The 27301-nt window shown below is 46.7% G+C and overlaps 1 protein-coding gene across 4 annotated transcripts in view; it reads right to left on the bottom strand.

The window, feature by feature from the left end:
* The window catches only part of LOC135047012 (5' exonuclease Apollo-like), a 98839-nt gene that overhangs the window by 39592 nt on the left and 31946 nt on the right, over positions 1–27301 (bottom strand). For 3 of the 4 annotated variants that reach the window (XM_063955417.1, XM_063955415.1, XM_063955416.1), the window contains 2 exons: positions 4673–4838; positions 2025–2204 (listed from right to left, as the gene is read on the bottom strand). In XM_063955417.1, coding sequence (XP_063811487.1) covers positions 2025–2204; positions 4673–4760 — 268 coding nt within the window. In that variant the 5' untranslated portion in view covers positions 4761–4838. Of the gene's footprint in view, positions 1–2024; positions 2205–4672; positions 4865–27301 lie in introns of all 4 variants that reach the window. The other variant, XM_063955418.1, reaches the window with a different exon arrangement.

Genomic DNA, 27301 nt, shown 5'->3' with positions numbered 1-27301 from the left:
ACAGACATAAAGAAAGAAATCCACTCGGCTGGGAGGTTCCATCAGTAAGAACATCTACACCATTGTCAGGAGCCCAAAGTGTGTACGACTGGCAGTGGTATGGCAGAGTTATGTACACACCAGCAAACGCTCTGAGAAAAGCCCAGTACTTAACCAGAAGGTTAGTTTATGCAGCAGTAATGAAAATTGTACAGCCATACTCCGTTATGCTTCTACAGATTCTTTACATGGAGCGTTGCATACAGGTCACCAGCCAGTGGCTGTATGTGGGTAGCGATGCAGGATGCACATTGGGGGTAATTCCAAGTTGATCGCAGCAGGATTTTTGTTAGCAATTGGGCAAAACCATGTGCACTGCAGGGGAGGCAGATATAACATGTGCAGAGAGAGTTAGATTTGGGTGGGGTGTGTTCAATCTAATCTAATTTGCAGTGTAAAAATAAAGCAGCCAGTATTTACCCTGCACAGAAATAAAAATAACCCACCCACATCTAACTCTCTGCACATGTTATATATGCCTCCCCTGCAGTGCACATGGTTTTTCCCAATTGCTATCAAAAATCCTGCTGCGATCAAGTTGGAATTACCCCCATGGTACCAGCATCTCTGTGGTATCGTGGACAGCAGTAATCGCAGGGTCTATTGGTGCTAAGTAGAACACATCCGTGTTCCATTGTGGCAATCTAACAAAGTCACAAGATGGAGCCACGCATGCGCAGAAGTATGGTCTGTGGCCATCTTGGTTAGGGATTGGAGCCCCCCTAAAGTAATGAAAATGGAGTATGCGTAGTGCTGCTCTCCAGTTTCAATAATTCTGAGTTGGGAATAAAGTAAGACCAAGTAACTGTGCACTTTGGGCAAACCATGTTGCACTGCAGGTGGGGCAGATATAAAATGTGCAGATATTTAGATTTTAGAGGAACATGACCAAACTTAGGGGGTCATTCCGAGTTGTTCGCTCGCTAGCTGCTTTTAGCAGCATTGCACACGCTAAGCCGCTGCCCTCTGGGAGTGTATCGTAGCTTAGCAGAATAGCAAACGAAAGATTAGCAGAATTGCGAATAGAAATTCTTAGCAGTTTCTGAGTAGCTCTAGACCTACTCACAGATTGCGATCAGCTCAGGCCGTTTCGTTCCTGGTTTGACGTCACAAACACGCCCTGCGTTTCTCCAGCCACTCCCGCGTTTTTCCGCACACTTCCAGAAAACGTCCAGTTTCCGCCCAGAAACACCCACTTCCTGTCAATCACACTCCGATCACTTCAACGATGAAAATTTTTTGTTCGGACGTGAGTAAATCTACTAAGTTTTGTGCTAAAATACTTACCGCATGCGCACTGCATACCATGCGCATGCGCACTGCGTACCATGCGCATTTTTGCCTTAATCACTCCGTTGCGAAAACCGTCAACGAGCGAACAACTCGGAAAGACCCCCTTAAATCTAAATTGCAGTGTAAATAAACGACCGTATTTGTAGGTATTTGCATCTCTTGCAGTGCAACATGGTTTGTCCAAGTGCACAGTTATTAGCTCTCTTTTGCTTTACTAAAACTCAGAAGATGATCCTCTATCAGCGCAACACGGTTTATTCCTACCTCTGAATCAGGCCCACAGTAAGGAGGTTTTTTAAATAGATTTCACTTTACGCCACAAATGAATCCCCCCCTTTAATATAGGTGAAAGAAAAAAATTGCTATGCAGAAATTTATATCTCCAGCCACAGAAGTAAAGTTGCAGACATTTAGGAGAGTGTCTCCCCTTCTTGCCATCATTGCCAAAAGGAGATTTGAATCTGTCAGGGTTCAGGACCATAAAAGCCACAATGGGTTAGAAAAGTGGAGGCTCAGTAATTCAGTTGGTGGCAGAATTAGCTGTTTGTCAAAAAGGAGGGGGAGCATCATCCAAAGAGGGAGCCTAGGCAGCAGATCCCTCCTATTCCGACATCTGGAAAGGAACGGTGTTTACTAGCAAAATAGCAGACCTCTACTTTAATTAGTTTAAAAAAATAAAATGTTCCACTTACCAATAACTATGTCATGGGATGGATGATCATTAATTATTTCCTTAATTTGATTTGTTGCTTCTTGGCGAGAGGGCAATTTGCGTTCAGGGTCACAGTTTGTATTGTCCAGGTAAAGAACATCAATCTTCTGATTCCTTAGTGGTGGGTATTTTAGCATAAGGGGGCTGAAGCGGAAATCACCTAAATCGTAGAAATCACTGTAGATATGTGATCAGTAATTAATGGCAAAACCAGATTTATATTTATTTATTATTTTATACTTAAAATTGGGCAAGCAAATGTTTTTGATCCTCTTTGAAATACAATACTCACCTACACTGGAAATGCATGCTTTACTATTCACAAATATGAAAAACAAAACTAAAAAGGTCATGACTTTAAAATTTTGGAAAGACGACCAAAGTGGTTTCAACTGGCAAGAAGCCATAACAACATTTAGGGGTATATTCAATTGAAGTCGGATCCATTCCGACATTCATTTGTCGGAATGGATCAGACATGGGCTATTCAATGACCATCTCAATCAGACTTTTAAAAAAGTCGTATTGAGATGAGGGAGCCGAGATGGGTGAGAGCAGCACTACAGCAGCGTTTTAGGAGGATGTGGTACTGCCGCCAGACCTCACGGCAGCGTCCACCCGGCTCCAGCAAGCAAAACCTTGCTTGCTGAACTCTGTCGTAAGTGGCGGCTGTGCAACATTCTCCTGCATATGGTGTGCTGTAGCCGCTGCTCTCCCCCCTCTCCGCTATCTCATCTCAATACGACTTTTGTTAAAGTCGGATTGAGATGGTCGGAAACAGGGCCAAAATCTGTCGGATTTGGCCCAGTTTCCGACAGAAGCACGCGGATTGGCAGCTATTCCGCCGATCCATGTGCTTGCCAAAAAGTCGAATTTCCCGACTTTTGTATAAAAAAAGCCTGGGATTGAATAGGTCGTAACACCTCCCGAACTGAAAAAGTCGAAAACTGGCGTCTTTCCGACAAGACTTCAGTTTCGTCTTCAATTGAATATACCCCTTACTCTTAACTAGACATTATACAGTAGTGCTATTAAAACACAAGCAATGGTTAAAAAAAACAAAACAAAACCCTCGAACACTAAGGGGGTATTTAATTAAGAGCCTTTTTTTGACTGGTGGGAAAAAAAATGGCACTAATTCGAAACAGGGTATTCAATTGCAGGCCTTTTTGGCATTTTTTTTTTTTTTAAATCCATTTTCTCATACGTCCTAGAGCAGGCATTCCCAACCTCGGTCCTTAAGGCACACTAACAGTACTGATTTTAGTGATATCCAGGCTTGAACACAGATGACCTCAGTTATTTTGATTTAACCATCTGTGCTGAAGCCTGGATATCACTAAAACCTGCACTGTTGGTGTGCCTTGAGGACCGTGGTTGGGAATGCCTGTCCTAGAGGATGCTGGGGACTCCAAAAGGACCATGGGGTATAGACGGGATCCGCAGGAGACATGGGCACACTATAAGACTTTGAATGGGTGTGAACTGGCTCCTCCCTCTATGCTCCTCCTCTAGACTTCAGTTATACTCTGTGCCCAGAGAGACTGGACACACACTAGGGGAACTCTCCTGAGTTTCTCTGAAAAGACTTTATGTTAGGTTTATTATTTTCAGGGAGACCTGTTGGCTACAGGCTCCCAGCATCGTGGGAGTGAGGGGAGAGAAGCAGACCTACTTCTTCTGAGTTCAAGGGCTCTGCTTCTTAGGCTACTGGACACCATTAGCTCCAGAGGGTCTGATCACTTGGTTCGCCTAGCTGCTCGTTCCCGAAACCGCGCTGTCACCCCCCTCACAAAGCCAGAAGAAAGAAGCCGGTGAGTATTAGAAAAACAGAAGACTTCAGTGACGGCAGAAGACTTCAGGATCTCTGAGGTACCGCGCAGCGCGCCATTGCTCCCACACACAAGCGGCACTACAGGTGTGCAGGGCACGGGGGGGGGGGGCGCCCTGGGCAGCAACATACCTCTTAGATATGACCTGGCAAAGTGATAGTGCATAGGCACTGTATACTGACCCCCGCCAGTATAAAAATATGCAAAAATAACGGGACTGAAGCACGCCGAGAAGGGGCTTAACCCTCACAACTCTATACAGCGCCATTTTCTCCTCACAGAGATGCTGGGCCCGCCAAAACACTGTTAAACAGCTAACAGTGTAAAATGAGGGGGGCACAGTTATTTAGTGCAATATGGGTTCAAGCGTGTCAGTACTTCAACTGGGTGGTCTTCTGTATGCCGGCGGTCGGGCTCCCGGCGCTCAGTATACCGGCGCCGGGAGCCCGACCGCCGGCATACCGACACTTATTTTCCCTCGTGGGGGTCCACGACCCCCATAGAGGGAGAATAAAATAGTGTGGCGCGCGTAGCGTGGCGAGCGCAGCGAGCCCGCAAGGGGCTCATTTGCGCTCGCCGCACTGTCGGTCAGCCGGCGGTCGGGCTCCCGGCGCCGGTATGCTGGTCGCCGGGAGCCCGACCGCCGGCCAGCCATAGTGAACCCCTTCAACTATCCATCAGTATTTCCTGATATGGCCATTACAGGTACGAAAAGAAGCACAGGCAGATGTTGCAATGCAATAAAACAAGAATATCCCTCTGAGAAACTGATTCTAAGAAGTTATCACATAGTTACCTGTATATAGGACAGTACCAAAGTATCCCTCAAACAGGAACATAACAGAGCCAGGGCAATGGTTGGCATCTATTAGAGTAACAGACATTGTCTCAATACCACAGTCATCCAAAGGCAGCAAGTGGCACACTCCAATTTCCAACGGATTGATCCATTTACTCTTAACCTTGGAGAGATCAGTTATTATTAGTCCTAATAGCAAAAAATAAATAGATATAACTTGGAAACATGAAAAGGCAATGCTTTCAGAAAAGGATCTGCAACAATCTTACCAAAACAAAATTACAAATATTTGAAATCTACAATAAGCTTAATATTGTAATATCATTCTAGCTATTGGTCCACACAGAATTACCCATAGCCATTGCCATACTGTAGATATTTTACTTGGAGAAATCAAGCTCCAACTGTCTATTCAATGTTCTGCACAGGATCAATTTCGTGAACACTCCCTCCACCTTTTTTATATGCCACCCAGCACTGTCTTGCTCCAGCCATCTAACAGACAAAATCCAGAGTAACGCTATGCTTACATTACTGTAACAGGCATAGTAACAGAGATCCCTCCCCCATCTTTAAAAGGCAGATGGATGGCGAGAACATTGGAGAGAGGGCAGACAAAGTGCGGACATGCACAGTGTCTCAGCATGCATTGCTGGGTACCATTATATTGGTGACCAGCCAGCAAATGCGCAATACTCTATTTGTAATAGGGTGGCCAATCGCAGGCTATTTTTTCAATCCCGGGATAAGCTTTTATCCTGCGTGTCCGCCCGTCCCCTCCACACCGCACTACCTTCAAGCTCGGCGGCGGGCGATGGCGGCCGGCTAACTGCGCAGCGTGACCTCTGACTTCACGTCACGCTGCACAGGGTGCAGCGCCTGAGCCTCCTGAGGATGCTCTAAAGCTGCCAGGCTTTAAAAACACAAAGGGACCTTCCAATCCTGGGATTGAATCCCAGATGATTTTTGGCCTAAATCCCAGGATCCTGCCGAACCCGATCCTGGAACTGGCCACCCTAATATGTAAGAGACTTTAAAAATTATGGGGTATATGCAATTGCGGTCAAATTCCCGAAAATGTTGAAAAACGGGACATTTTCGCCCAAAAAAACAAAAAACCGACAATGCAATTCAGTAATTTTCGTCAAAAATACGGCCATTCCAAATTCGACTTTTTGAAATTCGACATTTGTCAAATTCAACATTTCTGCAATGGTAGAAATGCGGCATTTCGACAAAAGTATATTCAATTGAAGATTGTAAATTCGACAATAGTGCTTTTAGACAGTAAATTCGTCATTTTCAATCCACCACACTTTGCTGGCGGAATCTAATAATTATTTTTAAAAACATGTTTTTTTGTGTGTTTTTTTTTTAAATTGGTAATAGCATATCTATTTATATTAGAAGGGATTAGGTACTTGGTGTATATATGTGTATATATATATATATATATATATATATATATATATACATACATATATACATATATACACATATATATACATATATATACACATATTATATATATATATATATATATATATATATATATATACATACACACACACACACACACACACACACACACACACACATATATATATATATATATATATATATATATATATATATATATATATACATACACACACACATATACATATATATATATATATACATATACACACACAACATGCAGGTCCGGCTCTCCCATTAGACAGTCCAATAGCGCTGGGTGCCTCCACAGTTATTGGGATATACACAGCATATGATGCGGCACTCCAAGCGACGTAACAAAGTACACTTGCATCCGTAGTGAAGACAACGTTTCAATGCTTTTACTTATGCATTTTCATCAGGACCTGATGAAAATGATGAAAATGCACAAGTAAAAGCATTGAAACGTTGTCTTCACTACGGATGTAAGTGTACTTTGTTACGTCGCTTGGAGTGCCGCACCATGGAGGTCATTCCGAGTTGTTCGCTCGCAAGGCGATTTTAGCAGAGTTGCTCACGCTAAGCCGCCGCCTACTGGGAGTGAATCTTAGCATCTTAAATTTGCGAACGATGGCCCTCATTCTGAGTTGTTCGCTCGTTCTTTTTCATCGCATCGCAGTGAAAATCCGCTTAGTACGCATGCGCAAAGTTCGCACTGCGACTGCGCCAAGTAACTTTACTATGAAGAAAGTATTTTTACTCACGGCTTTTTCTTCGCTCCGGCGATCGTAATGTGATTGACAGGAAATGGGTGTTACTGGGCGGGAACACGGCGTTTCAGGGGCGTGTGGCTGAAAACGCTACAGTTTCCGGAAAAAACGCAGGAGTGGCCGGAGAAACGGTGGGAGTGCCTGGGCGAACGCTGGGTGTGTTTGTGACGTCAACCAGGAACGACAAGCACTGAACTGATCGCACAGGCAGAGTAAGTCTGGAGCTACTCTGAAACTGCTAAGTAGTTAGTAATCGCAATATTGCGAATACATCGGTCGCAATTTTAAGAAGCTAAGATTCACTCCCAGTAGGCGGCGGCTTAGCGTGTGTAACTCTGCTAAATTCGCCTTGCGACCGATCAACTCGGAATGAGGGCCGATGTATTCGCAATACTGCGATTACAAACTTCTTAGCAGTTTCAGAGTAGCTTCAGACTTACTCGGCATCTGCGATCAGTTCAGTGCTTGTCGTTCCTGGTTTGACGTCACAAACACTCCCAGCGTTCGCCCAGACACTCCCCCGTTTCTCCAGCCACTCCTGCGTTTTTTCCGGAAACGGTAGCTTTTTTTCCCACACGCCCTTAAAACGGCCTGTTTCCGCCCAGAAACGCCCATTTCCTGTCAATCACACTACGATTGCCTGAGCGATGAAAAAGCCGTGAGTAAAAATACTAACTTCATAGCAAAATTACTTGGCGCAGTCGCAGTGCGGACATTGCGCATGCGCACTAAGCGGAAAATCGCTGCGATGCGATGAAATTTACCGAGCAAACGACTTGGAATGACCACCCATATGCGGTATATTATATATATATATATATATATATATATATATATATATATATATATATATATATATATATATATATTTATTTATTATTATTATTTTTTTTTTATGTAATGGGGTAAAAATCAGAAGAAAACAAAATGCGTGGGGTCCCCCCTCCTAAGCATAACCAGCCTCGGGCTCTTTGAGCCGGTCCTGGTTGCCAAAATACGGGGGAAAAAAAAAAATGACAGGGGATCCCCCGTATTTTAACAACCAGCACCGGGCTCTGCACCTGGTCCTGGTGCAAAAAAATACGGGGGACAAAAAGAGTAGGGGTCCCCCGTATTTTTTTGTACCAGCACCGGGCTCCACTAGCTGGACAGATAATGCCACAGCCGGGGGACACTTTTATACCGCTCCCTGCGGCCGTGGCATTAAATACCCAACTAGTCACCCCTGGCCGGGGTACCCTGGAGGAGTGGGGACCCCTTCAATCAAGGGGTCCCCCCCAGCCACCCTAGGGCCAGGGGTGAAGCCCGAGGCTGCCCCCCCCCATCCACGGGCTGCGGATGGGGGGCTGATAGCCTTGTTGAAAATGTAAGAATGTTTTTTTGCAGAAGAACTACAAGTCCCAGCAAGCCTCCCCCACAAGCCGGTACTTGGAGAACCACAAGTACCAGCATGCGGGGGGGGGGGGGGGAAACGGGCCCGCTGGTACCTGTAGTTCTACTGCAAAAAAAATACCCAAATAAAAACAGGACACACACGCACCGTGAAAGTATAACTTTATTACATACATGCTGACACACATACTTACCTATGTTGACACGCCGACTCTGGCCACGTCTCCAATGTCGACGTCCGGGGTACCTGAAAATAAATTATACTCACCTGATCCAGTATCCGGTTCTTTTATTGTAATCCACGTACTTGGCAAAACAAAAAAGCGCATTTACCCGAACCAGACGGACTGAAAGGGTTCCCATGTTTACACATGGGACCCCTTTCCCCGAATGCAGAGACCCCCCGTGACTCCTGTCACAGAAGGTTCCTTCAGCCAATCAGGAAGCACCACTTCGTGTCTGAGCTGGCAGACAGCGCATCACACAGCTCCCTCCATTAGTTTCAATGGTGGGAACTTTGCTGTCAACGGTGGGGTTACCCGCTGACCCCCGTAATTTTTGCACCAGGACCAGACGCAGAGCCCGGTGCTGGTTGTTAAAATACGGGGGATCCCCTGTCATTTTTTTCCCCGTATTTTAGCAACCAGGACCGACTCAAAGAGCCCGAGGCTGGTTATGCTTAGGAGGGGGGATCCCACGCAAATTTTTTTCGGGTTTTTTACCGTTTAAACATTTTTAAAAATCTAATCAAAATCCGTCAAATCGGCCATTTTTCGACAGCGGGACTGTCAAATTCGTTTTTTATTGACTATGTCGAATTCCGGCACCCTCCTGCCGGAATTAGACGGTCGAATTTAAAAACGGGCGAAAAAGTGCCGCAATTCGCCTGGAATTGCATATACCCCTATATGCGTCCAGCCAGATTACACTGCCGCCAGCCAATTGCTTCTTCATTCCACCAGGCTGGCAAAGTTTTCTGGGGGAGAACATTGCTATTATTTTTTATTTATACTGCACCAATCATATTACACAGCACTCCCTGTCCCAATGGGAGTTTACAGTTTAAATTCCCTTTTATGCAGAGAGAAGTTAAACGTGTCTGGAGGCACTCTACGAAGGAGATCATTGATACTAAATACATACATTTATTAAGTTAATTTCTATCTAACAGAATGAAATAAGTCAAATTGGAAAATAAAAAATAAAAGAGTGCACAAAAAAAAATAAGAATTTACTTACCGATAATTCTATTTCTCATAGTCCGTAGTGGATGCTGGGGACTCCGTCAGGACCATGGGGAATAGCGGCTCCGCAGGAGACAGGGCACATCTAAAGAAAGCTTTTAGGATCACATGGTGTGTACTGGCTCCTCCCCCCATGACCCTCCTCCAAGCCTCAGTTAGGTACTGTGCCCGGACGAGCGTACACAATAAGGAAGGATCTTGAATCCCGGGTAAGACTCATACCAGCCACACCAATCACACTGTACAACTTGTGATCTGAACCCAGTTAACAGTATGATAACAAACGAAGTAGCCTCTGAAAAGATGGCTCACAACAATAATAATAACCCGATTTTTGTAACAATAACTATGTACAAATATTGCAGACAATCCGCACTTGGGATGGGCGCCCAGCATCCACTACGGACTATGAGAAATAGAATTATCGGTAAGTAAATTCTTATTTTCTCTAACGTCCTAGTGGATGCTGGGGACTCCGTCAGGACCATGGGGATTATACCAAAGCTCCCAAACTGGCGGGAGAGTGCGGATGACTCTGCAGCACTGAATGAGAGAACTCCAGGTCCTCCTTAGCCAGAGTATCAAATTTGTAAAATTTTACAAACGTGTTCTCCCCTGACCACGTAGCTGCTCGGCAAAGTTGTAATGCCGAGACCCCTCGGGCAGCCGCCCAAGATGAGCCCACCTTCCTTGTGGAGTGGGCCTTTACAGATTTAGGCTGTGGCAGGCCTGCCACAGAATGTGCAAGTTGGATTGTGCTACAGATCCAACGCGCAATCGTCTGCTTAGACGCAGGAGCACCCATCTTGTTGGGTGCATACAATATAAACAACGAGTCAGATTTTCTGACTCCAGCTGTCCTTGAAATATATATTTTTAATGCTCTGACAACGTCCAGTAACTTGGAGTCCTCCAAGTCGCTAGTAGCCGCAGGCACCACAATAGGCTGGTTCAAGTGAAAAGCCGAAACCACCTTAGGGAGAAAATGAGGACGTGTCCGCAGTTCTGCCCTGTCCGAATGGAAAATCAGATATGGGCTTTTGTACGATAAAGCCGCCAACTCTGAAACTCTCCTGGCTGAAGCCAGGGCCAGTAGCATGGTTACTTTCCATGTAAGATACTTCAAATCTACAGATTTGAGAGGCTCAAACCAATGAGATTTGAGAAAATCCAAAACTACGTTTAGATCCCACGGTGCCACTGGGGGCACAATCGGGGGCTGTATATGTAGTACACCCTTGACAAAAGTTTGTACTTCAGGCACTGAAGCCAATTCCTTCTGGAAGAAGATTGATAAGGCCGAAATTTGAACTTTAATAGACCCCAATTTGAGGCCCATAAACAATCCTGCCTGCAGGAAATGTAAGAATCGACCCAATTGAAATTCTTCCGTTGGGGCCTTCTTGGCTTCACACCACGCAACATATTTTCTCCAAATGCGGTGATAATGTTGTGCGGTCACTTCCTTCCTAGCCTTAATCAAGGTAGGAATAACTTCCTCTGGAATGCCCTTTTCTTTTAGAATCCGGCGTTCAACCGCCATGCCGTCAAACGCAGTCGCGGTAAGTCTTGGAACATACAAGGTCCCTGCTGAAGCAGATCCCTTCTTAGAGGTAGAGGCCACGGATCCTCCGTGAGCATCTCTTGAAGTTCCGGATACCAAGTTCTTCTTGGCCAATCCGGAGCCACTAGTATTGTTCTTACTCCCCTTTTCCGAATAATTCTCAGTACCTTTGGTATGAGAGGCAGAGGAGGAAACACATACACTGACTGGTACACCCATGGTGTTACCAGAGCGTCCACAGCTATTGCCTGAGGGTCTCTTGACCTGGCGCAATATCTGTCCAGTTTTTTGTTGAGGCGAGACGCCATCATATCCACCTTTTGTTTTTTCCAACGGTTCACAATCATGTGGAAAACTTCCGGATGAAGTCCCCACTCTCCCGGGTGAAGGTCGTGTCTGCTGAGGAAGTCTGCTTCCCAGTTGTCCACTCCCGGGATGAACACTGCTGACAGTGCTATGACATGATTTTCCGCCCAGCGAAGAATCCTTGCAGCTTCTGTCATTGCTCTTCTGCTTCTCGTGCCGCCTTGTCTGTTTACGTGGGCGACTGCCGTGATGTTGTCCGACTGGATCAACACCGGCTGACCCTGAAGCAGCGGTTTTGCCAAGCTTAGAGCATTGTATATCGCTCTTAGCTCCAGTATATTTATGTGAAGAGACGTCTCCAGGTCTGACCATACACCCTGGAAGTTTCTTCCCTGTGTGACTGCTCCCCAGCCCCGTAGGCTGGCATCCGTAGTCACCAGGACCCAGTCCTGTATGCCGAACCTGCGGTCCTCTAACAGATGGGCACTCTGCAACCACCACAGGAGAGACAACCTTGTTCTTGGTGACAGTGTTATCCGCTGATGCATGTGCAGATGCGATCCGGACCATTTGTCCAGCAGATCCCACTGAAATGTTCGTGCATGGAATCTGCCGAATGGAATTGCTTCGTAAGAAGCCACCATCTTTCCCAGGACTCTTGTGCATTGATGTACTGACACAGTTCCTGGTTTTAGGAGGTTCCTGACCAGTTCGGATAACTCCCTTGCTTTCTCCTCCGGGAGAAACACCTTTTTCTGAACCGTGTCCAGAATCATTCCCAGGAACAGCAGACGTGTTGTCGGGGTCAATTGAGATTTTGGAAGATTCAGAATCCACCCGTGTTGCTGAAACACTACTTGGGTTAGTGCTACACCGACTTCCAGCTGTTCTCTGGACTTTGCCCTTATCAGGAGATCGTCCAAGTAAGGGATAATTAATACGCCTTTTCTTCGTAGAAGAACCATCATTTCGGTCATTACCTTGGTAAAGACCCGAGGGGCCATGGACAAACCAAACGGCAGCGTTTGAAACTGATAATGACAGTCTTGTATCACGAACCTGAGATACCCTTGGTGTGAGGGGTAAATTGGGACATGCAGATAAGCATCTTTTATGTCCAGGGACACCATGAAGTCCCCTTCTTCCAGATTCGCTATCACTGCTCTGAGTGACTCCATCTTGAACTTGAATTTCTGTATGTACAGGGTCAAGGATTTCAGATTTAGAATAGGTCTTACCGAACCGTCCGGCTTCGGTACCACAAATAGTGTGGAATAATACCCCTTTCCCTGTTGTAGGAGGGGTACCTTGACTATCACCTGCTGAGAATACAGCTTGTGAATGGCTTCCAATACCGTCGTCCTTTCTGAGGGAGACGTTGGTAAAGCAGACTTTAGGAACCGGCGAGGGGGAGACCTTTCGAACTCCAACATGTAACCCTGAGATACTATCTGCAGGATCCACGGGTCCACCTGTGAGCGAGCCCACTGATTGCTGAAAATCTTTAGTCGACCCCCCACCGCTCCTGAGTCCGCTTGTAAAGCCCCAGCGTCATGCTGATGGCTTTGTAGAACCCGGGGCGGGCTTCTGGTCCTGGGCAGGGGCTGCTTGCTGCCCTCTCTTACCCTTTCCTCTGCCTCGCGGCAGATAAGACTGTCCTTTTGCTCGCTTGTTTTTATAGGAGCGAAAGGACTGCGGCTGAAAAGACAGTGTCTTTTTCTGTTGGGAGGGGGTCTGAGGTAAAAAAGTGGATTTGCCGGCAGTTGCCGTGGCCACCAGATCCGATAGACCGACCCCAAATAATTCCTCTCCTTTATATGGCAACACTTCCATATGCCTTTTGGAATCCGCATCACCTGACCACTGTCGCGTCCATAAACTTCTTCTGGCAGATATGGACATCGCACTTACTCTTGATGCTAGAGTACAAATATCCCTCTGAGCATCTCGCATATAAAGAAACGCATCCTTTAATTGCTCTAGAGTCAATAAAATACTGTCCCTATCCAGGGTATCAATATTTTCAGTCAGGGAATCCAACCACACTACCCCAGCACTGCACATCCAGGCTGAGGCTATTGCCGGTCGCAGTATAACACCAGTATGAGTGTATATACTTTTCAGGTTAGTTTCCAGCCTCCTATCCGCTGGATCCTTGAGGGCGGCCGTATCAGGAGACGGCAACGCCACTTGCTTTGATAAACGTGTGAGCGCCTTATCCACCCTAGGGGGTGTTTCCCAGCGCGTCCTAACCTCTGGTGGGAAAGGGTATAATGCCAATAACTTCTTAGAAATTAGCAGTTTTCTATCTGGGTTAACCCACGCTTCATCACACACGTCATTCAATTCCTCTGATTCTGGAAAAGCTACAGGTAGTTTTTTCACCCCCCACATAATACCCCTTTTTGAGGTACCAGCAGTATCAGAGATCTGCAAAGCCTCCTTCATTGCCGTGATCATATAACGTGTGGCCCTGTTGGAAAATACGTTTGTTTCTTCACCGTCGACACTAGATTCATCTGTGTCGGTACCCGTGTCGACTGACTGAGGTAAGGGACGTTTTACAGCCCCTGACGGTGTCTGAGACGCCTGAGCCGGTACTGACTGGTTTTCCGGCCGTCTCATTTCGTCTACTGACTTTTGTAATGTACTAACATTATCACGTAATTCCATAACTAAAGCCATCCATTCCGGTGTCGACTCCCTAGGGGGTGACATCACCATTATCGGCAATTGCTCTGCCTCCACACCAACATCGTCCTCATACATGTCGACACACACGTACCGACACACAGCAGCCACACAGGGAATGCTCTAATCGAAGACAGGACCCCCTTAGCCCTTTGGGGAGACAGAGGGAGAGTTTGCCAGCACACACCAAAAGCGCTATAAATGTATATAAACAACCCTAAAAGGTGTTGTTTTTGTTATAAGCGCTTTTAATATATAAATATCGCCAATTTATGCCCCCCTTCTCTTTGTTACCCTGTTTCTGTAGTGCAGTGCAGGGGAGAGTCCTGGGAGCCTTCCTCACAGCGGAGCTGAGCAGGAAAATGGCGCTGAGTGCTGAGGAGAATAAGCTCCGCCCCTTTTCCGGCGGGCTTTTCTCCCGGGTTTTGAGAAATCTGGCCTGGGTTAAATACATACATATAGCCTTAATGGCTATATGTGATGTATTCTTTGCCACTAAAGGTATTTAATATTGCTGCCCAGGGCGCCCCCAGCAGCGCCCTGCACCCTCCGTGACTGGTCAGTGAGAAGTGTGTAGCAACAATGGCGCACAGCTGCCGTGCTGTGAGCTACCTTCATGAAGACTGAAGAGTCTTCTGCCGCCTGTTTCCGGACCTCCGATCTTCAGCATCTGTAAGGGGGGTCGGCGGCGCGGCTCCGGGACGAACCCCAGGATGACCTGTGTTCCGACTCCCTCTGAAGCTATGTCCAGTAGCCTAAGACTCCAATCCATCCTGCACGCAGGTGAGTTGAAAATCTCTCCCCTAAGTCCCTCGATGCAGTGAGCCTGTTGCCAGCAGGACTCACTGAGATTTAAAACCTAAAAAAAACTTTTTCTAAGCAGCTCTTTAGGAGAGCCACCTAGATTGCACCCTGCTCGGACGGGCACAAAAACCTAACTGAGGCTTGGAGGAGGGTCATGGGGGGAGGAGCCAGTACACACCATGTGATCCTAAAAGCTTTCTTTAGATGTGCCCTGTCTCCTGCGGAGCCGCTATTCCCCATGGTCCTGACTGAGTCCCCAGCATCCACTAGGACGTTAGAGAAATTATATATTATACGTACACATGTATAACTATGTAGCTTCCCCTGATACCAATATCGCCCTGCCTATCCAGTCCTGACTTTTGATATATTCCTTATATGCCGGTAAAGTTGCTATAGCAACGTGTCACTTCCGGTTGACGGATTGATTTATTTGAATTTCATGATCTATATTATGAGTGGTGAGGATAATACTAATAAATGCTAGGACTATTTGACCTTTGTGGGAGCTTGCGCTCCTAATATCCATGAGGCTGTGTCGGATTCAGCACGATCTGGTCTCGGCGCTCTGTTGCTATGGTAGCGCTTGACTTCCGGTCAGCTGATGCGCTTCACTTACAGGAAGTGAGGACGCCTGTGGAACGCACGCCGGAGAACTTTGAGTATGAATGTATTTTCAGTGGTACACACACGATCGGTGCCTGTAGTCATGACTGGAATTAGGTAGGGTGATTACTGGTGCTTTGAAAGTTGTTTCTTATACATTTTATATGTATGTGGATATGTTTATTATCATTATAATCTCTGTATGGGGTGTGGGGGTGTTGCTTTGATAAATTGGTGGTTGGATCTATGTAGGGTATATAAGGGTAATCCTTTCAGTGTATAATTATCTTGACAAAGGTCTACATATAGACCGAAACGTTGATCTTATCCTTGCACTGATGGTCTGATTAAAAACCCTTTATTGCTTTGAAGACTGGTGAGTGCTCCTGCTTTCTCTTGGATTTGTGTTAGAATGGGATTTTTGTCTCATCTATCTGGATGCCACCCCAGCAAGTTTATATGCAACACGTGAGTGTGGACATTACCTGTGTATTGTTATGCACACCAGTGCCTGCAGGAATGTACTGGTGTTTGAACAGAGAGGGATGCAAAACAAATGAACTCACAGACAGACTGGGAAATATGACATAACGTACACAGAAGGTGATAGGGTAACAAAACCAACACAGAGTGAACAGAGAAGCCCAGAGGCTAAGAAACTGGGTGTCTCCCTAGTATTAGAAATGCTCAGATGGAAAAAGCAAGATGTTGTGTTTAATACGTAGAGAACCCGAAATGCTGTTGCTAAGGGCAACAGCAAAACCCTAAAGGGTTACCAACGGGTGTGGCAGTAAACTCCTTGGTCAGAGATGGAATAATAGACACAAGGAGAGTCTCCACAATCCTAATTCTCACTTGCAGGGCCCAGGTTCAGCTTACTGCCACTAAACTGACACATGAACGCCCTGCACAGTGAGAGAGGATTAAGCAGGCAGGTCTGAAAGTACAGCCACAAACCTGCTGGGTTCACAGAATAGCAAAAGAACCTCAGCAGGCTAAACGACTGACTCCAGTCTTACTGCTAGGTCTGGATTGGCAGAGTGTAGTACCAAATCCCCAGGCCTATTTGCAGTAAGCAACAACAAATACAAAGCTACACAGTACTGGCTAACTTTCAGGAACTGACTAACCAACAAAGATTCAGCAGCATCTGCTTAACCTGAGAAGAGGCCTTATAAAGCAGGTGCTGTCCACGCCCCCCTCAGACCTCACAGACTGTGAGCACAAAAACCAGCACCGGATCCCCTGCCTGTAACCACTGCACAGCAAAAGACCCGAACCGGAGTATCAGCTGCGCTCAGGTTACTCCGCTAGCACTTGTCTCCCGGTTGCCATGATGACGTGGCAGCACAGGGCAGGAGACCCTAACAGTACCCCCCCTCTGACGAGGGGTCAAAGAACCCCTACCACCGGGTTTATCGGGGAACTGCGAGAAGAAAGAGCGTATCAGTCTGGGGGCATGAAGATCACAACTGCGCACCCACGACCGCTCCTCCGGGCCATACCCCTTCCAGTGCACCAAAAATGACAGCCGACCCCGAACCATCTTGGAGTCAAGAATCCTTTCAACAACAAACTCCCTCTGGCCACGTATCAGAAGAGGGGAAGGTCTTCCTCTGGAAGAAGGATTACTAATCGCCCGTTTTAAAAAGGGAACAATGAAATGTTTTATTGATACCCAAAGAACGGGGCAGATCTAACTGAAATGCCACCGGATTGATAACCCTGGTGATCTTATAAGGGCCGATGAACCGGGGGCCTAACTTATGAGATGGCTGTCTCAACTTCAAATTCTTGGTAGACAACCAGACGAAGTCTCCTAATTTGAAGCTGCAGGGTCTTTTCCGCTTATCAAAAACCCTTTTGGTCACTAATGACACAGACACAAGGGCTTTCTTCACTTTCCTCCAAATACCTCTAAGGACCGAAACGACAGAGGAACCACCAGGCGTGGAGTCCAGGGGGTCAAAAGAATTGGCCTTAGGATGATGCCCATACACACAAAGGAAGGGATAGATCCCTGTAGCAGAGTGAGCCGCGTTGTTATAGGCAAACTCCGCCATTGACAGATGAGCAACCCAGTCAGTCTGACACTTGGAGACATAACACCTGAGGAACTGCTCCAAGGACTGGTTCACCCTTTCAGTCTGCCCATTAGACTGCGGATGGTAGCCTGACGACAAGCTGACAGAAATCTGGAGATCGGAACAAAATGCCCTTCAGAATTTGGCCACAAACTGGGATCCGCGGTCAGAGACCACATCAAGTGGCAACCCGTGGAGACGCACAACATGCAGCATAAATAACTCAGACAGGCGTCTGGCCGATGGCAGCCCAACCAGTGGAACGAAGTGCGCCATCTTCGAAAACCTGTCAACGACAACCCAGATGGCTGTCATCCCCGAGGATTTGGGCAAGTCCACAACAAAATCCATTGAAATGTGGGTCCATGGCTTAGATGGAATAGAGAGTGGATGTAATGGGCCAACAGGAACCCCTCTATGAGTCTTATTTCGGGCACAGATGTCACATGCCCGAACCCACTGATCCACATCCTTAGCCACCGAGGGCCACCACACCGCCCTAGATAGCAACTCCCGAGTTCTGGCAATACCCGGGTGACCTGCCGACTTCTTGGCATGGAATTCCAGGAACACTCGCTGTCTTAACCTAGGAGGCACAAACAAAAGACCTACCGGAAGGTCTGGAGGAGCCTGCTCCTGTGCTCTAAGGACTAATGACAAGAGGTCCTGGGTAATGCCCACTTTAATACATGATGGGGACACAATGGGCAACGGCTCCTCGGTGGTCTCCTGGATTGGAGCAAAACTCCGCGAGAGCGCATCAGCCTTGATGTTTTTTGACCCAGGGCGATATGTTATCAAAAAATTAAAGCGAGCAAAAAACAAAGCCCATCGTGCCTGCCTGGCATTGAGACGCTTCGCTGACTCTAAATATGCCAAATTCTTATGGTCGGTGAGAATTGAGACCACAAACTTAGCCCCCTCAAGCCAGTGTCTCCACTCCTCGAGTGCATCCTTAATAGCCAACAATTCCCGGTTACCCACGTCATAATTCATCTCGGCAGGCGAAAATTTACGGGAAAAGTAAGCACAGGGATGAAGGCGATTATCAGATACTCCCATCTGAGAGAGCACTGCCCCAATACCCATCTCAGAGGCATCCACCTCCACCACAAAAGGACGCTCTGGATCTGGGTGTCGCAGCACCTTGGCCGAGACAAATGCCCTTTTGAGACGGGCAAAAGCCGCTTTGGCCTCACGAGACCAGTGAGCAACATCCGCCCCTTTCTTAGTGAGTGCCACCAAGGGCGCCACTATAGACGAAAATCCAGCGATAAATCGTCTATAAAAATTTGCAAAGCCCAGGAAACGCTGAAGCGCCTTCAAACTAGTGGGCTGCACCCAATCCAGGACTGCCTGTACCTTGGAACCCTCCATTTGGAAACCTTCTGGGGAGATAATATATCTTAGAAATGCGATTTGCTGAACTTCAAATTCGCACTTCTCCAGCTTCGCCCCAAGCCGGTGGTCTCTGAGTTTCTGGAGGACTAAGCGTACATGCTTCCGATGTTCCTCCAGGGAATGGGAGAAGATTAGGATGTCATCTAAGTATACAACTAAGAATCTATCCAAATATTCCCTGAGCACATCGTTCATGAAATCCTGGAAGACTGCCGGGGCATTACAGAGCCCAAAAGGCATCACCAAATATTCATAATGCCCTGAGTGGGTATTAAAGGCAGTCTTCCATTCATCCCCCTCTCTTATTCGGATTAGATTGTACGCACCGCGTAGGTCAATCTTAGAAAAAATGGTGGCAGTACGAAGCTGGTCAAACAAGACCGAAATGAGAGGCAGTGGGTATGAGTTTTTAATCGTGATACGGTTCAATTCCCTGAAGTCGATGGAGGGTCGCAATGAACCGTCCTTTTTACCCACGAAGAAGAACCCCGACCCAACTGGAGACTGTGAAGGTCTGATAAATCCTTTAGCCAAGTTCTCCTGAATGTACTCTGCCATAGCCTGAGTCTCAGGATGTGACAGGGAGTACAACCTGCTCTTGGGAAGCTTAGCATTCGGCAACAAATCAATGGCACAGTCATAGGGGCGATGGGGAGGTAGTACCTCTGCAACTTTTTTGGAGAACACGTCCGCAAAATCTGCATAACACCCTTTAGTGTTATGGCAATCCTGGCAAACTTAGCTGCGAGAGCCTGACTGGAAGGCTCAAGCAACTCCTGAAACAATCAGTACCCCAACTAAGAATCTCCCCAGAGACCCAGTCAAATTGAGGATTGTGGGCCCTTAACCAGGGTAACCCCAACACCAATGGGGCAAAAGTACAGACAGTCACATAAAAGGATAATTTTTCAGAGTGTGTGGCTCCAATAAACAAAGAAATCTGGCTAGTGCAAGAGGTAATTTTACCCTGGGATAATGGTTCCCCGTTTAACCCACAAATCTCAATTTCCGACGCGAAGGGTACTAAGGAAACAGAGTGTTTCAGGGCGAATTGGCGGTCCATAAAAACCCCGTCGGCCCCACTGTCCACAAAGGCCTCAGTCTTGACAGTTTGACCGAGGATCTTCAAGGTCACCGGAATGATAAAAGTCTTCTTGGGAAATTCTGACTTCTGGCCTGACAGGATATTTCCCATCACCCTCAGGCCCTGAAGTTTTCCGGCTTTTCTGGGCATGATACTACCACATGACCCTTATTCCCACAGTACAAACACAACCCCTGCTGTCTCCTCCGCGTCTTCTCACGCGAGGAGAGGCGGGTAGCCCCAATCTGCAAAGGCTCCTCGGAAAATTCCTCAGAGTCTGAGGTTCCCTTGGGAAAGAAGGAAACCTCGGTCTCCCTTTCAAGCCTACGCTCTCTCAGCCGTCTATCCACCCGGATGGATAACTGCATGAGCTGATCCAAGCTATCAGGCAAGGGATATTGTACCAGTTGGTCTTTTATCTGGTTAGAAAGACCTCTTCGGTACTGGTGTCTCAGGGCTGGGTCATTCCACTGGGTATCATGGGCCAACCTCCGAAACTCCGTACAGTAAACCTCAACTGGCCTTCGCCCTTGCTTAAGGATCGAAATCTGAGCCTCGGCTGAGGCCGTCTTGTCAGGGTCATCATACAACATGCCCAGTGCCGTAAAAAAAGCATCAACACTTTTAAGCGACGGACAGTCAGGCTGCAACCCATATGCCCAGACCTGTGGGTCTCCTTGTAGCAAGGAAATCACTATGCCCATCCGCTGAATCTCTGACCCAGAAGACTGAGGCCTAAGCTGGAAATATAACTTGCAGCTCTCCTTGAAACAAAAGAACTGCGAGCGATCTCCAGAAAAACGATCCGGAAGATTTACTTTCGGCTCCTTAACCCCTGAAGGTGCTGCTGCTGCGGGAGCTCCGCCAGCGGCCTGGGAGGTGTGCATTTTAATGGACAAATCATTAAATTGACGAGTCAGGACCTGCACCTGATTGACCACCTGTTGCAACATATTTTGAGGGGTATGCTCCATATTCCCACAAAATTTCAACAGGAGTATTGGGCTGCTGAATATGTTATGCACACCAGTGCCTGCAGGAATGTACTGGTGTTTGAACTGTTATGCACACCAGTGCCTGCAGGAATGTACTGGTGTCTGAACAGAGAGGGATGCAAAACAAATGAACTCACAGACAGACTGGGAAATATGACATAACGTACACAGAAGGTGATAGGGTAACAAAACCAACACAGAGTGAACAGAGAAGCCCAGAGGCTAAGAAATTGGGTGTCTCCCTAGTATTAGAAATGCTCAGATGGAAAAAGCAAGATGTTGTGTTTAATACGTAGAGAACCCGAAATGCTGTTGCTAAGGGCAACAGCAAAACCCTAAAGGGTTACCAACGGGTGTGGCAGTAAACTCCTTGGTCAGAGATGGAATAATAGACACAAGGAGAGTCTCCACAACCCTAATTCTCACTTGCAGGGCCCAGGTTCAGCTTACTGCCACTAAACTGACACATGAACGCCCTGCACAGTGAGAGAGGATTAAGCAGGCAGGTCTGAAAGTACAGCCACAAACCTGCTGGGTTCACAGAATAGCAAAAGAACCTCAGCAGGCTAAACGACTGACTCCAGTCTTACTGCTAGGTCTGGATTGGCAGAGTGTAGTACCAAATCCCCAGGCCTATTTGCAGTAAGCAACAACAAATACAAAGCTACACAGTACTGGCTAACTTTCAGGAACTGACTAACCAACAAAGATTCAGCAGCATCTGCTTAACCTGAGAAGAGGCCTTATAAAGCAGGTGCTGTCCACGCCCCCCTCAGACCTCACAGACTGTGAGCACAAAAACCAGCACCGGATCCCCTGCCTGTAACCACTGCACAGCAAAAGACCCGAACCGGAGTATCAGCTGCGCTCAGGTTACTCCGCTAGCACTTGTCTCCCGGTTGTCATGATGACGTGGCAGCACAGGGCAGGAGACCCTAACATGTATATGATATTTTGCATAGTTTTGCAAATTATGTCCTGCACCAGTGATTATATTATATGGACTTAAGCTACTCTTGAATTACTTTTAATGGACATTTCCTCTGAATGGATTGGACCTTGATGATCTGTGGACCGTTTGCTATTAATGCTTAAATGGATATTTTTCTCTATATATTTTTCTGATATATATATTTTTTTTCTACAAAATGCTGCTCACATAATACTATGGAGAAATTCTTCTAGTTTTGAAGTTTTGTCGTTTTTTCACTTATATATATATATATTTTTATTCTTTATTTTCTATTTTTTATTTTTTATTTTTCATGTGCATATACATGTGACTATACACATTTTTTTTTTGCTTTTTTTGCAGTTTGTGGCCTGACTTAGTGGTATAGACTAACAGGTGGGCTTTGCCTATTGTGATTTGACACGGTTGGCTTATTCCTCTATATGGAGAACCTTGTCTCTACTGAACTATTACATGCTGCTGAACATGACTCATTGGCATTTACTGATGAGGATGCTGAACGGGTGTTTGCTGGAATCTATTCGAAGTCACTAAATTCAGACGAGAGTGTTTTAGATCTATATCATAAACTTCTGAACCTTGAAAAGAGGGAGATAGATTTATTGTTACACGGACAATTTCTTTCCGATTACTTCCGTAAAAAGCAGATCCCACGGGGCTTTCGTTTAAAAAATATCCCTACAATTGGGAGGGGCAACCCGGCCTTTTGTAGTAAATGGTGTTCCATTTTAAATAAGTGCTCATTTGATCTGCTTCTACTGGTGACTGAGGAAGTAGGGAGTGATCTGAAAAAACTAAGAACTGAGATCACTAGTTTTAAACCGGCAGCCATTGATTCCTTACAAAAGGATAATACACAACAATGGATGGTTAAACTTAAACAAACCGATAAGTATCGTAAAGACCTTATTTCCTTTAAACGATCTAAACTTGAGAAAGTTGATCGGGACTATAAGGATCATAGAGTCTACAATTGGCTGACTGGGAATGAAAACCCTACTTTCAGGTTCAGGGGCAATAGCTATAGACAGAATCAGGTGCATTTTGATAGTTACTCTTCATCTGAGAGAGATTCTTCTGACTCTCAGACACATTCAAAGCCCCCCTTACCGAGGGCTAATACCCGATCACAATTTGGGGAATTGACTTTAAACGCAGAAGGCCATACCTCCGGCGGGGCAAATACAAAAGAAAAGAAAAAGCAACCCAAAGCTCAGAAGAATCAGTGATTAACCTATCCTCACATAAACTCTCATCCTCAGAAACTAGTTTACTCTCTAGAGGTTTGAGCTTCATACCTACACCTAAATTTAATGAATTTGATTGGGCCATTGATAGATTTAAGTTTGGTAGGAAATTGAGACTTATAGAGAAATTTTCTAATCCCATGATAGACGATCAAACTACTAGGATGTTTAAGAGAAAGAGTACCTATGACCCCCCATCCTTAAATCCTAGTATAAGGACCTTCACTAGGATGTTGGATCAGGATGTAAAAAAGTCACTTGGAAAACACAAAAAGTGTAGATACAATCTCAATGGGGCTGAGAGAAGAGCTTTAAGTGATCTAAAGAATAATTCACGGATTACCGTGAGACCTGCCGACAAGGGTGGGGCGGTGGTACTATTAGATACTAGTGAGCATAACTCTGAGGCATTGAGACAACTTGCGGATAGTGACACTTATAGATTATTACCGAGTGACCCGGTGTTGACCTTTAAGAGCCGATTGGATAAACTACTTGATGCTGCTCTAGTCCATGCTTGGATTGATGAAGAAACTACTGGTTTCCTAAAAACAGAATTTCCTATTTGCCCGATACTGTATTTACTGCCAAAAATTCACAAAACATTGGACAAGCCGCCGGGCTCAATATGTGGACAGTTTTTTTACAGATCTGTGTGAAGGAAACCAGTAGTTATCTTAAAGATACGGGTGACTTTTTGAGACTTGAATTTGCTTCCTTATGCTGATCGGAGGATTTTGGTCACCTTGGACGTTACGTCCCTTTATACTGTGATCCCCCATGGTGCTGGCTTAGCCGCTACTAGGAGGACTTTGATTAACTTACATACTGGGACTCCGACTGAATTTTTGATGGAATTACTTGAGCTCATTTTGACATGTAACTACTTTCGCTTTGGGGGGCGGTACTATCTTCAAACGGCAGGTACAGCTATGGGGAGTAATATCGCCCCTTCTTATGCTAACCTATATATGAATGAATATGAAATGAAAACATCTTCCCGCTGTTTGGAGATAGTATCGCCTTCTATCGGCGATTTATTGACAATATTTTCTTGATATTGAATAACACTGAAGAATCCCTCCTTGAGATGTTTGAATATCTTAATTTACTTGACTCACCGATTAGGCTCACTATGCACTTTGATAGGGAATCTATTGATTTCCTGGATGTAAGCGTCTATACCACTGAGTCAGGCTATGGTTTACAAACTGTTTAGGAAAATGACCGATAGGAATACATTATTATCTTTTGATAGCCACCATCCAGGATCATTAAAACGTAATTTACCTATTTCCCAATTCATGAGGGTCCTTCGGATCCGAATACAACTATTATACAGTTGGAGGATATGAGAAATAGATTTAAGGCCAGGGGCTATGATGACCGTACCATCATGAACTGCCTTGAGAAGGCAAAAAAAAATCCATGCAGGGCACTCACCGAAGAAGGCAATTGAGAAAAACCCTTTTGTTGTCTCGACCACTTTTAATACAGCGGGACCAAATTTGATGGTAATGTTTAGATGTTAATCCTTTCCTAGCCCGTATCAGAGTAGAAATAACCTTGTTCGGAATGCCCTTCCGAGCTAGTATCAGGCGTTCAACCTCTGTGCCGTAAAACGTAGCCGCGGTAAGTCTTGATAGGCGAACGGCCCCTGCTGCAACAGGTCCTCCCGAAGAGGAAGAGGCGGCTCTTCTTGCAGTAGATCCAGAAGATCCGCGTTCCAAGCCCTTCTCACCCAGTCTGGAGCAATGAGGATCGCTTGTACCTTTGTTGTCCTTATAAGCTTTAGAACTCTTGGGATGAGTTGAAGTGGAGGAAACACGCACACCGACTGGAACACCCACGGAGTCACTAGGGCATCCACCGCCACTGCTTGCGGGTCCCTCGACCTGGAACAATACTGCCGAAGCTTCTTGTTGAGACGAGAGGCCATCATGTCGATCTGGGGTACGCCCCAATGATCTGTCACCTCCTTGAACACCTCCGGACAGTGGCGGATTTAGGGGGGGGGGGGGCACCAAGGCACGTGCCCCCCCTGTCATTTTTAGTGCAGACTGACATGCGGACGAGCGTCCGCATGTCAGTCTGCGGTCTCGTTTCCTCCCTGCTGTTAGGAGGGACACGGAGGGCACAGTGCGCGCCTCTCCTGTGTCCCTCCTGGGTCTCCGGCGGCCGCGGGTCTCATAAAGGAAGTGCCGTTCGTGAGCACTTCCTTCATTACAGTGACCCGCGGCCGCCGGAGACCCAGGAGGGACACAGGAGAGGCGCGCACTGTGCCCTCCGTGTCCCTCCTAACAGCAGGGGAGCGGGGGGAGCAGCAGCGGCGGAGGAAGGGGGGGGGGGGACGCACTGGGGGGTTATATCTGGCACTGGGGGCATATTTGGCAGGGAGGGGGGGGGAGAATATCTGGCACTGGGGACATATATGGCACTGGGGGGAATATCTGGCACTGGGGGCATATCTGGCACTGGGGGCATATCTGGCACTGGGGGGGGGGATATCTGGCACTGGGGGCATATTTGGCAGGGAGGGGGGGGGAGAATATCTGGCACTGGGGACATATATGGCACTGGGGGGAATATCTGGCACTGGGGGCATATATGGCACTGGGGATGGAATATCTGGCACTGGGGGCATATTTGGCAGGGAGGGGGGGGGAGAATATCTGGCACTGGGGACATATATGGCACTGGGGGCATATATGGCACTGGGGGGGGGGGAATATCTGGCACTGGGGGCATATGTGGCACTGGGGGGGATATCTGGCACTGGGGGCATATGTGGCACTGGGGGGGGGGATATCTGGCACTGGGGCATATGTGGCACTGGGGGCATATGTGGCACTGTCGGGGAATATCTGGCACTGGGGGTATATGTGTACCTGGCACATGGGGGGGGGGCTATATTTGGCACTGGGGGCATGCGAGTACCTGGCACCGTGGGGGAATATCTGGCACTGGGGACATATGTGGCACTGGGAGCACAGCCCTAGCAACAAGGACTACCTCCTAGCAACGAGCATGACACCCAGTGCATGAAACCCCTGGCAACGAGCATGACACCCAGTGCATGAAACCCCTGGCAACGAGCATGACACCCTGAGCATGAAAACCCCTGGCACCGTGCATGGAACCAAGAGCATGAAACCCCTGGCAACGAGCATGACACCCAGTGCATGAAACCCCTGACAACGAGCAGGTAATTGAAAAGTAATTAGAAGCCTTACTGTAGGACTTAATGTGTAATGGGCATTACGGTGTGTGGCATAATGTATCACGGACATTGCGGTGTGTATCATAATGTGTCACAGGCATTACGGTGTATGGTATACTATATCGCTGGCATTGTGATATGTGGTATAATGTCTCAGGGTCATTGCAGTGTGTGGCATAATGTATCACGGACATTGCGGTGTGTGTCATAATGTGTCAGGCATTACGGTGTGTGGTATACTATATCACGGGCATTGTGGTATGTGGTATAATGTCTCAGGGTCATTGCAGTGTGGCATAATATAGAACGGGCATTGCGGTGTGTGGCATAGGGTATAACGGGCATTGCGGTATGTGTCACAGGCATTACGGTGTATGGTATACTATATCACGGGCATTGTGGTATAATGTCTCAAGGTCATTGCAGTGTGTGGCATAATCTGTCACAGGCATTGTATGTGCTATAATGTATCGGGCATTGCAGTGTGTGGCATAATGTATCACGGACATTGCGGTGTGTGTCATAATGTGTCACAGGCATTGTATGTGCTATAATGTATCAGGGGCAGTGCAGTGTGTAGCATAATGTATAACGGGCATTGCGATTCCTGTCATAATGTGTCACAGGCATTACGGTGTGTGGCATAATGTGTCTGGGGCATTACAGTGTGTGCATATTGTGTCATGTGCATTATTGTGTGTGGAATAATGTCTAAGGGCCATTGCAGTATGTGGAATAATGTATACTGGGCATTACTATAAGGAGGAAAAATGACAAATAATGTAAGGGGCATGAATCAGGATTA

This window comes from Pseudophryne corroboree, chromosome 2 (assembly GCF_028390025.1).
Source record: "Pseudophryne corroboree isolate aPseCor3 chromosome 2, aPseCor3.hap2, whole genome shotgun sequence".
In the NCBI taxonomy this organism is placed as follows: Eukaryota; Metazoa; Chordata; class Amphibia; order Anura; family Myobatrachidae; genus Pseudophryne; species Pseudophryne corroboree.
The sequence above is the reverse complement of the archived record's forward strand: the minus strand, read 5'-3'. Positions and strand labels throughout refer to the sequence as shown.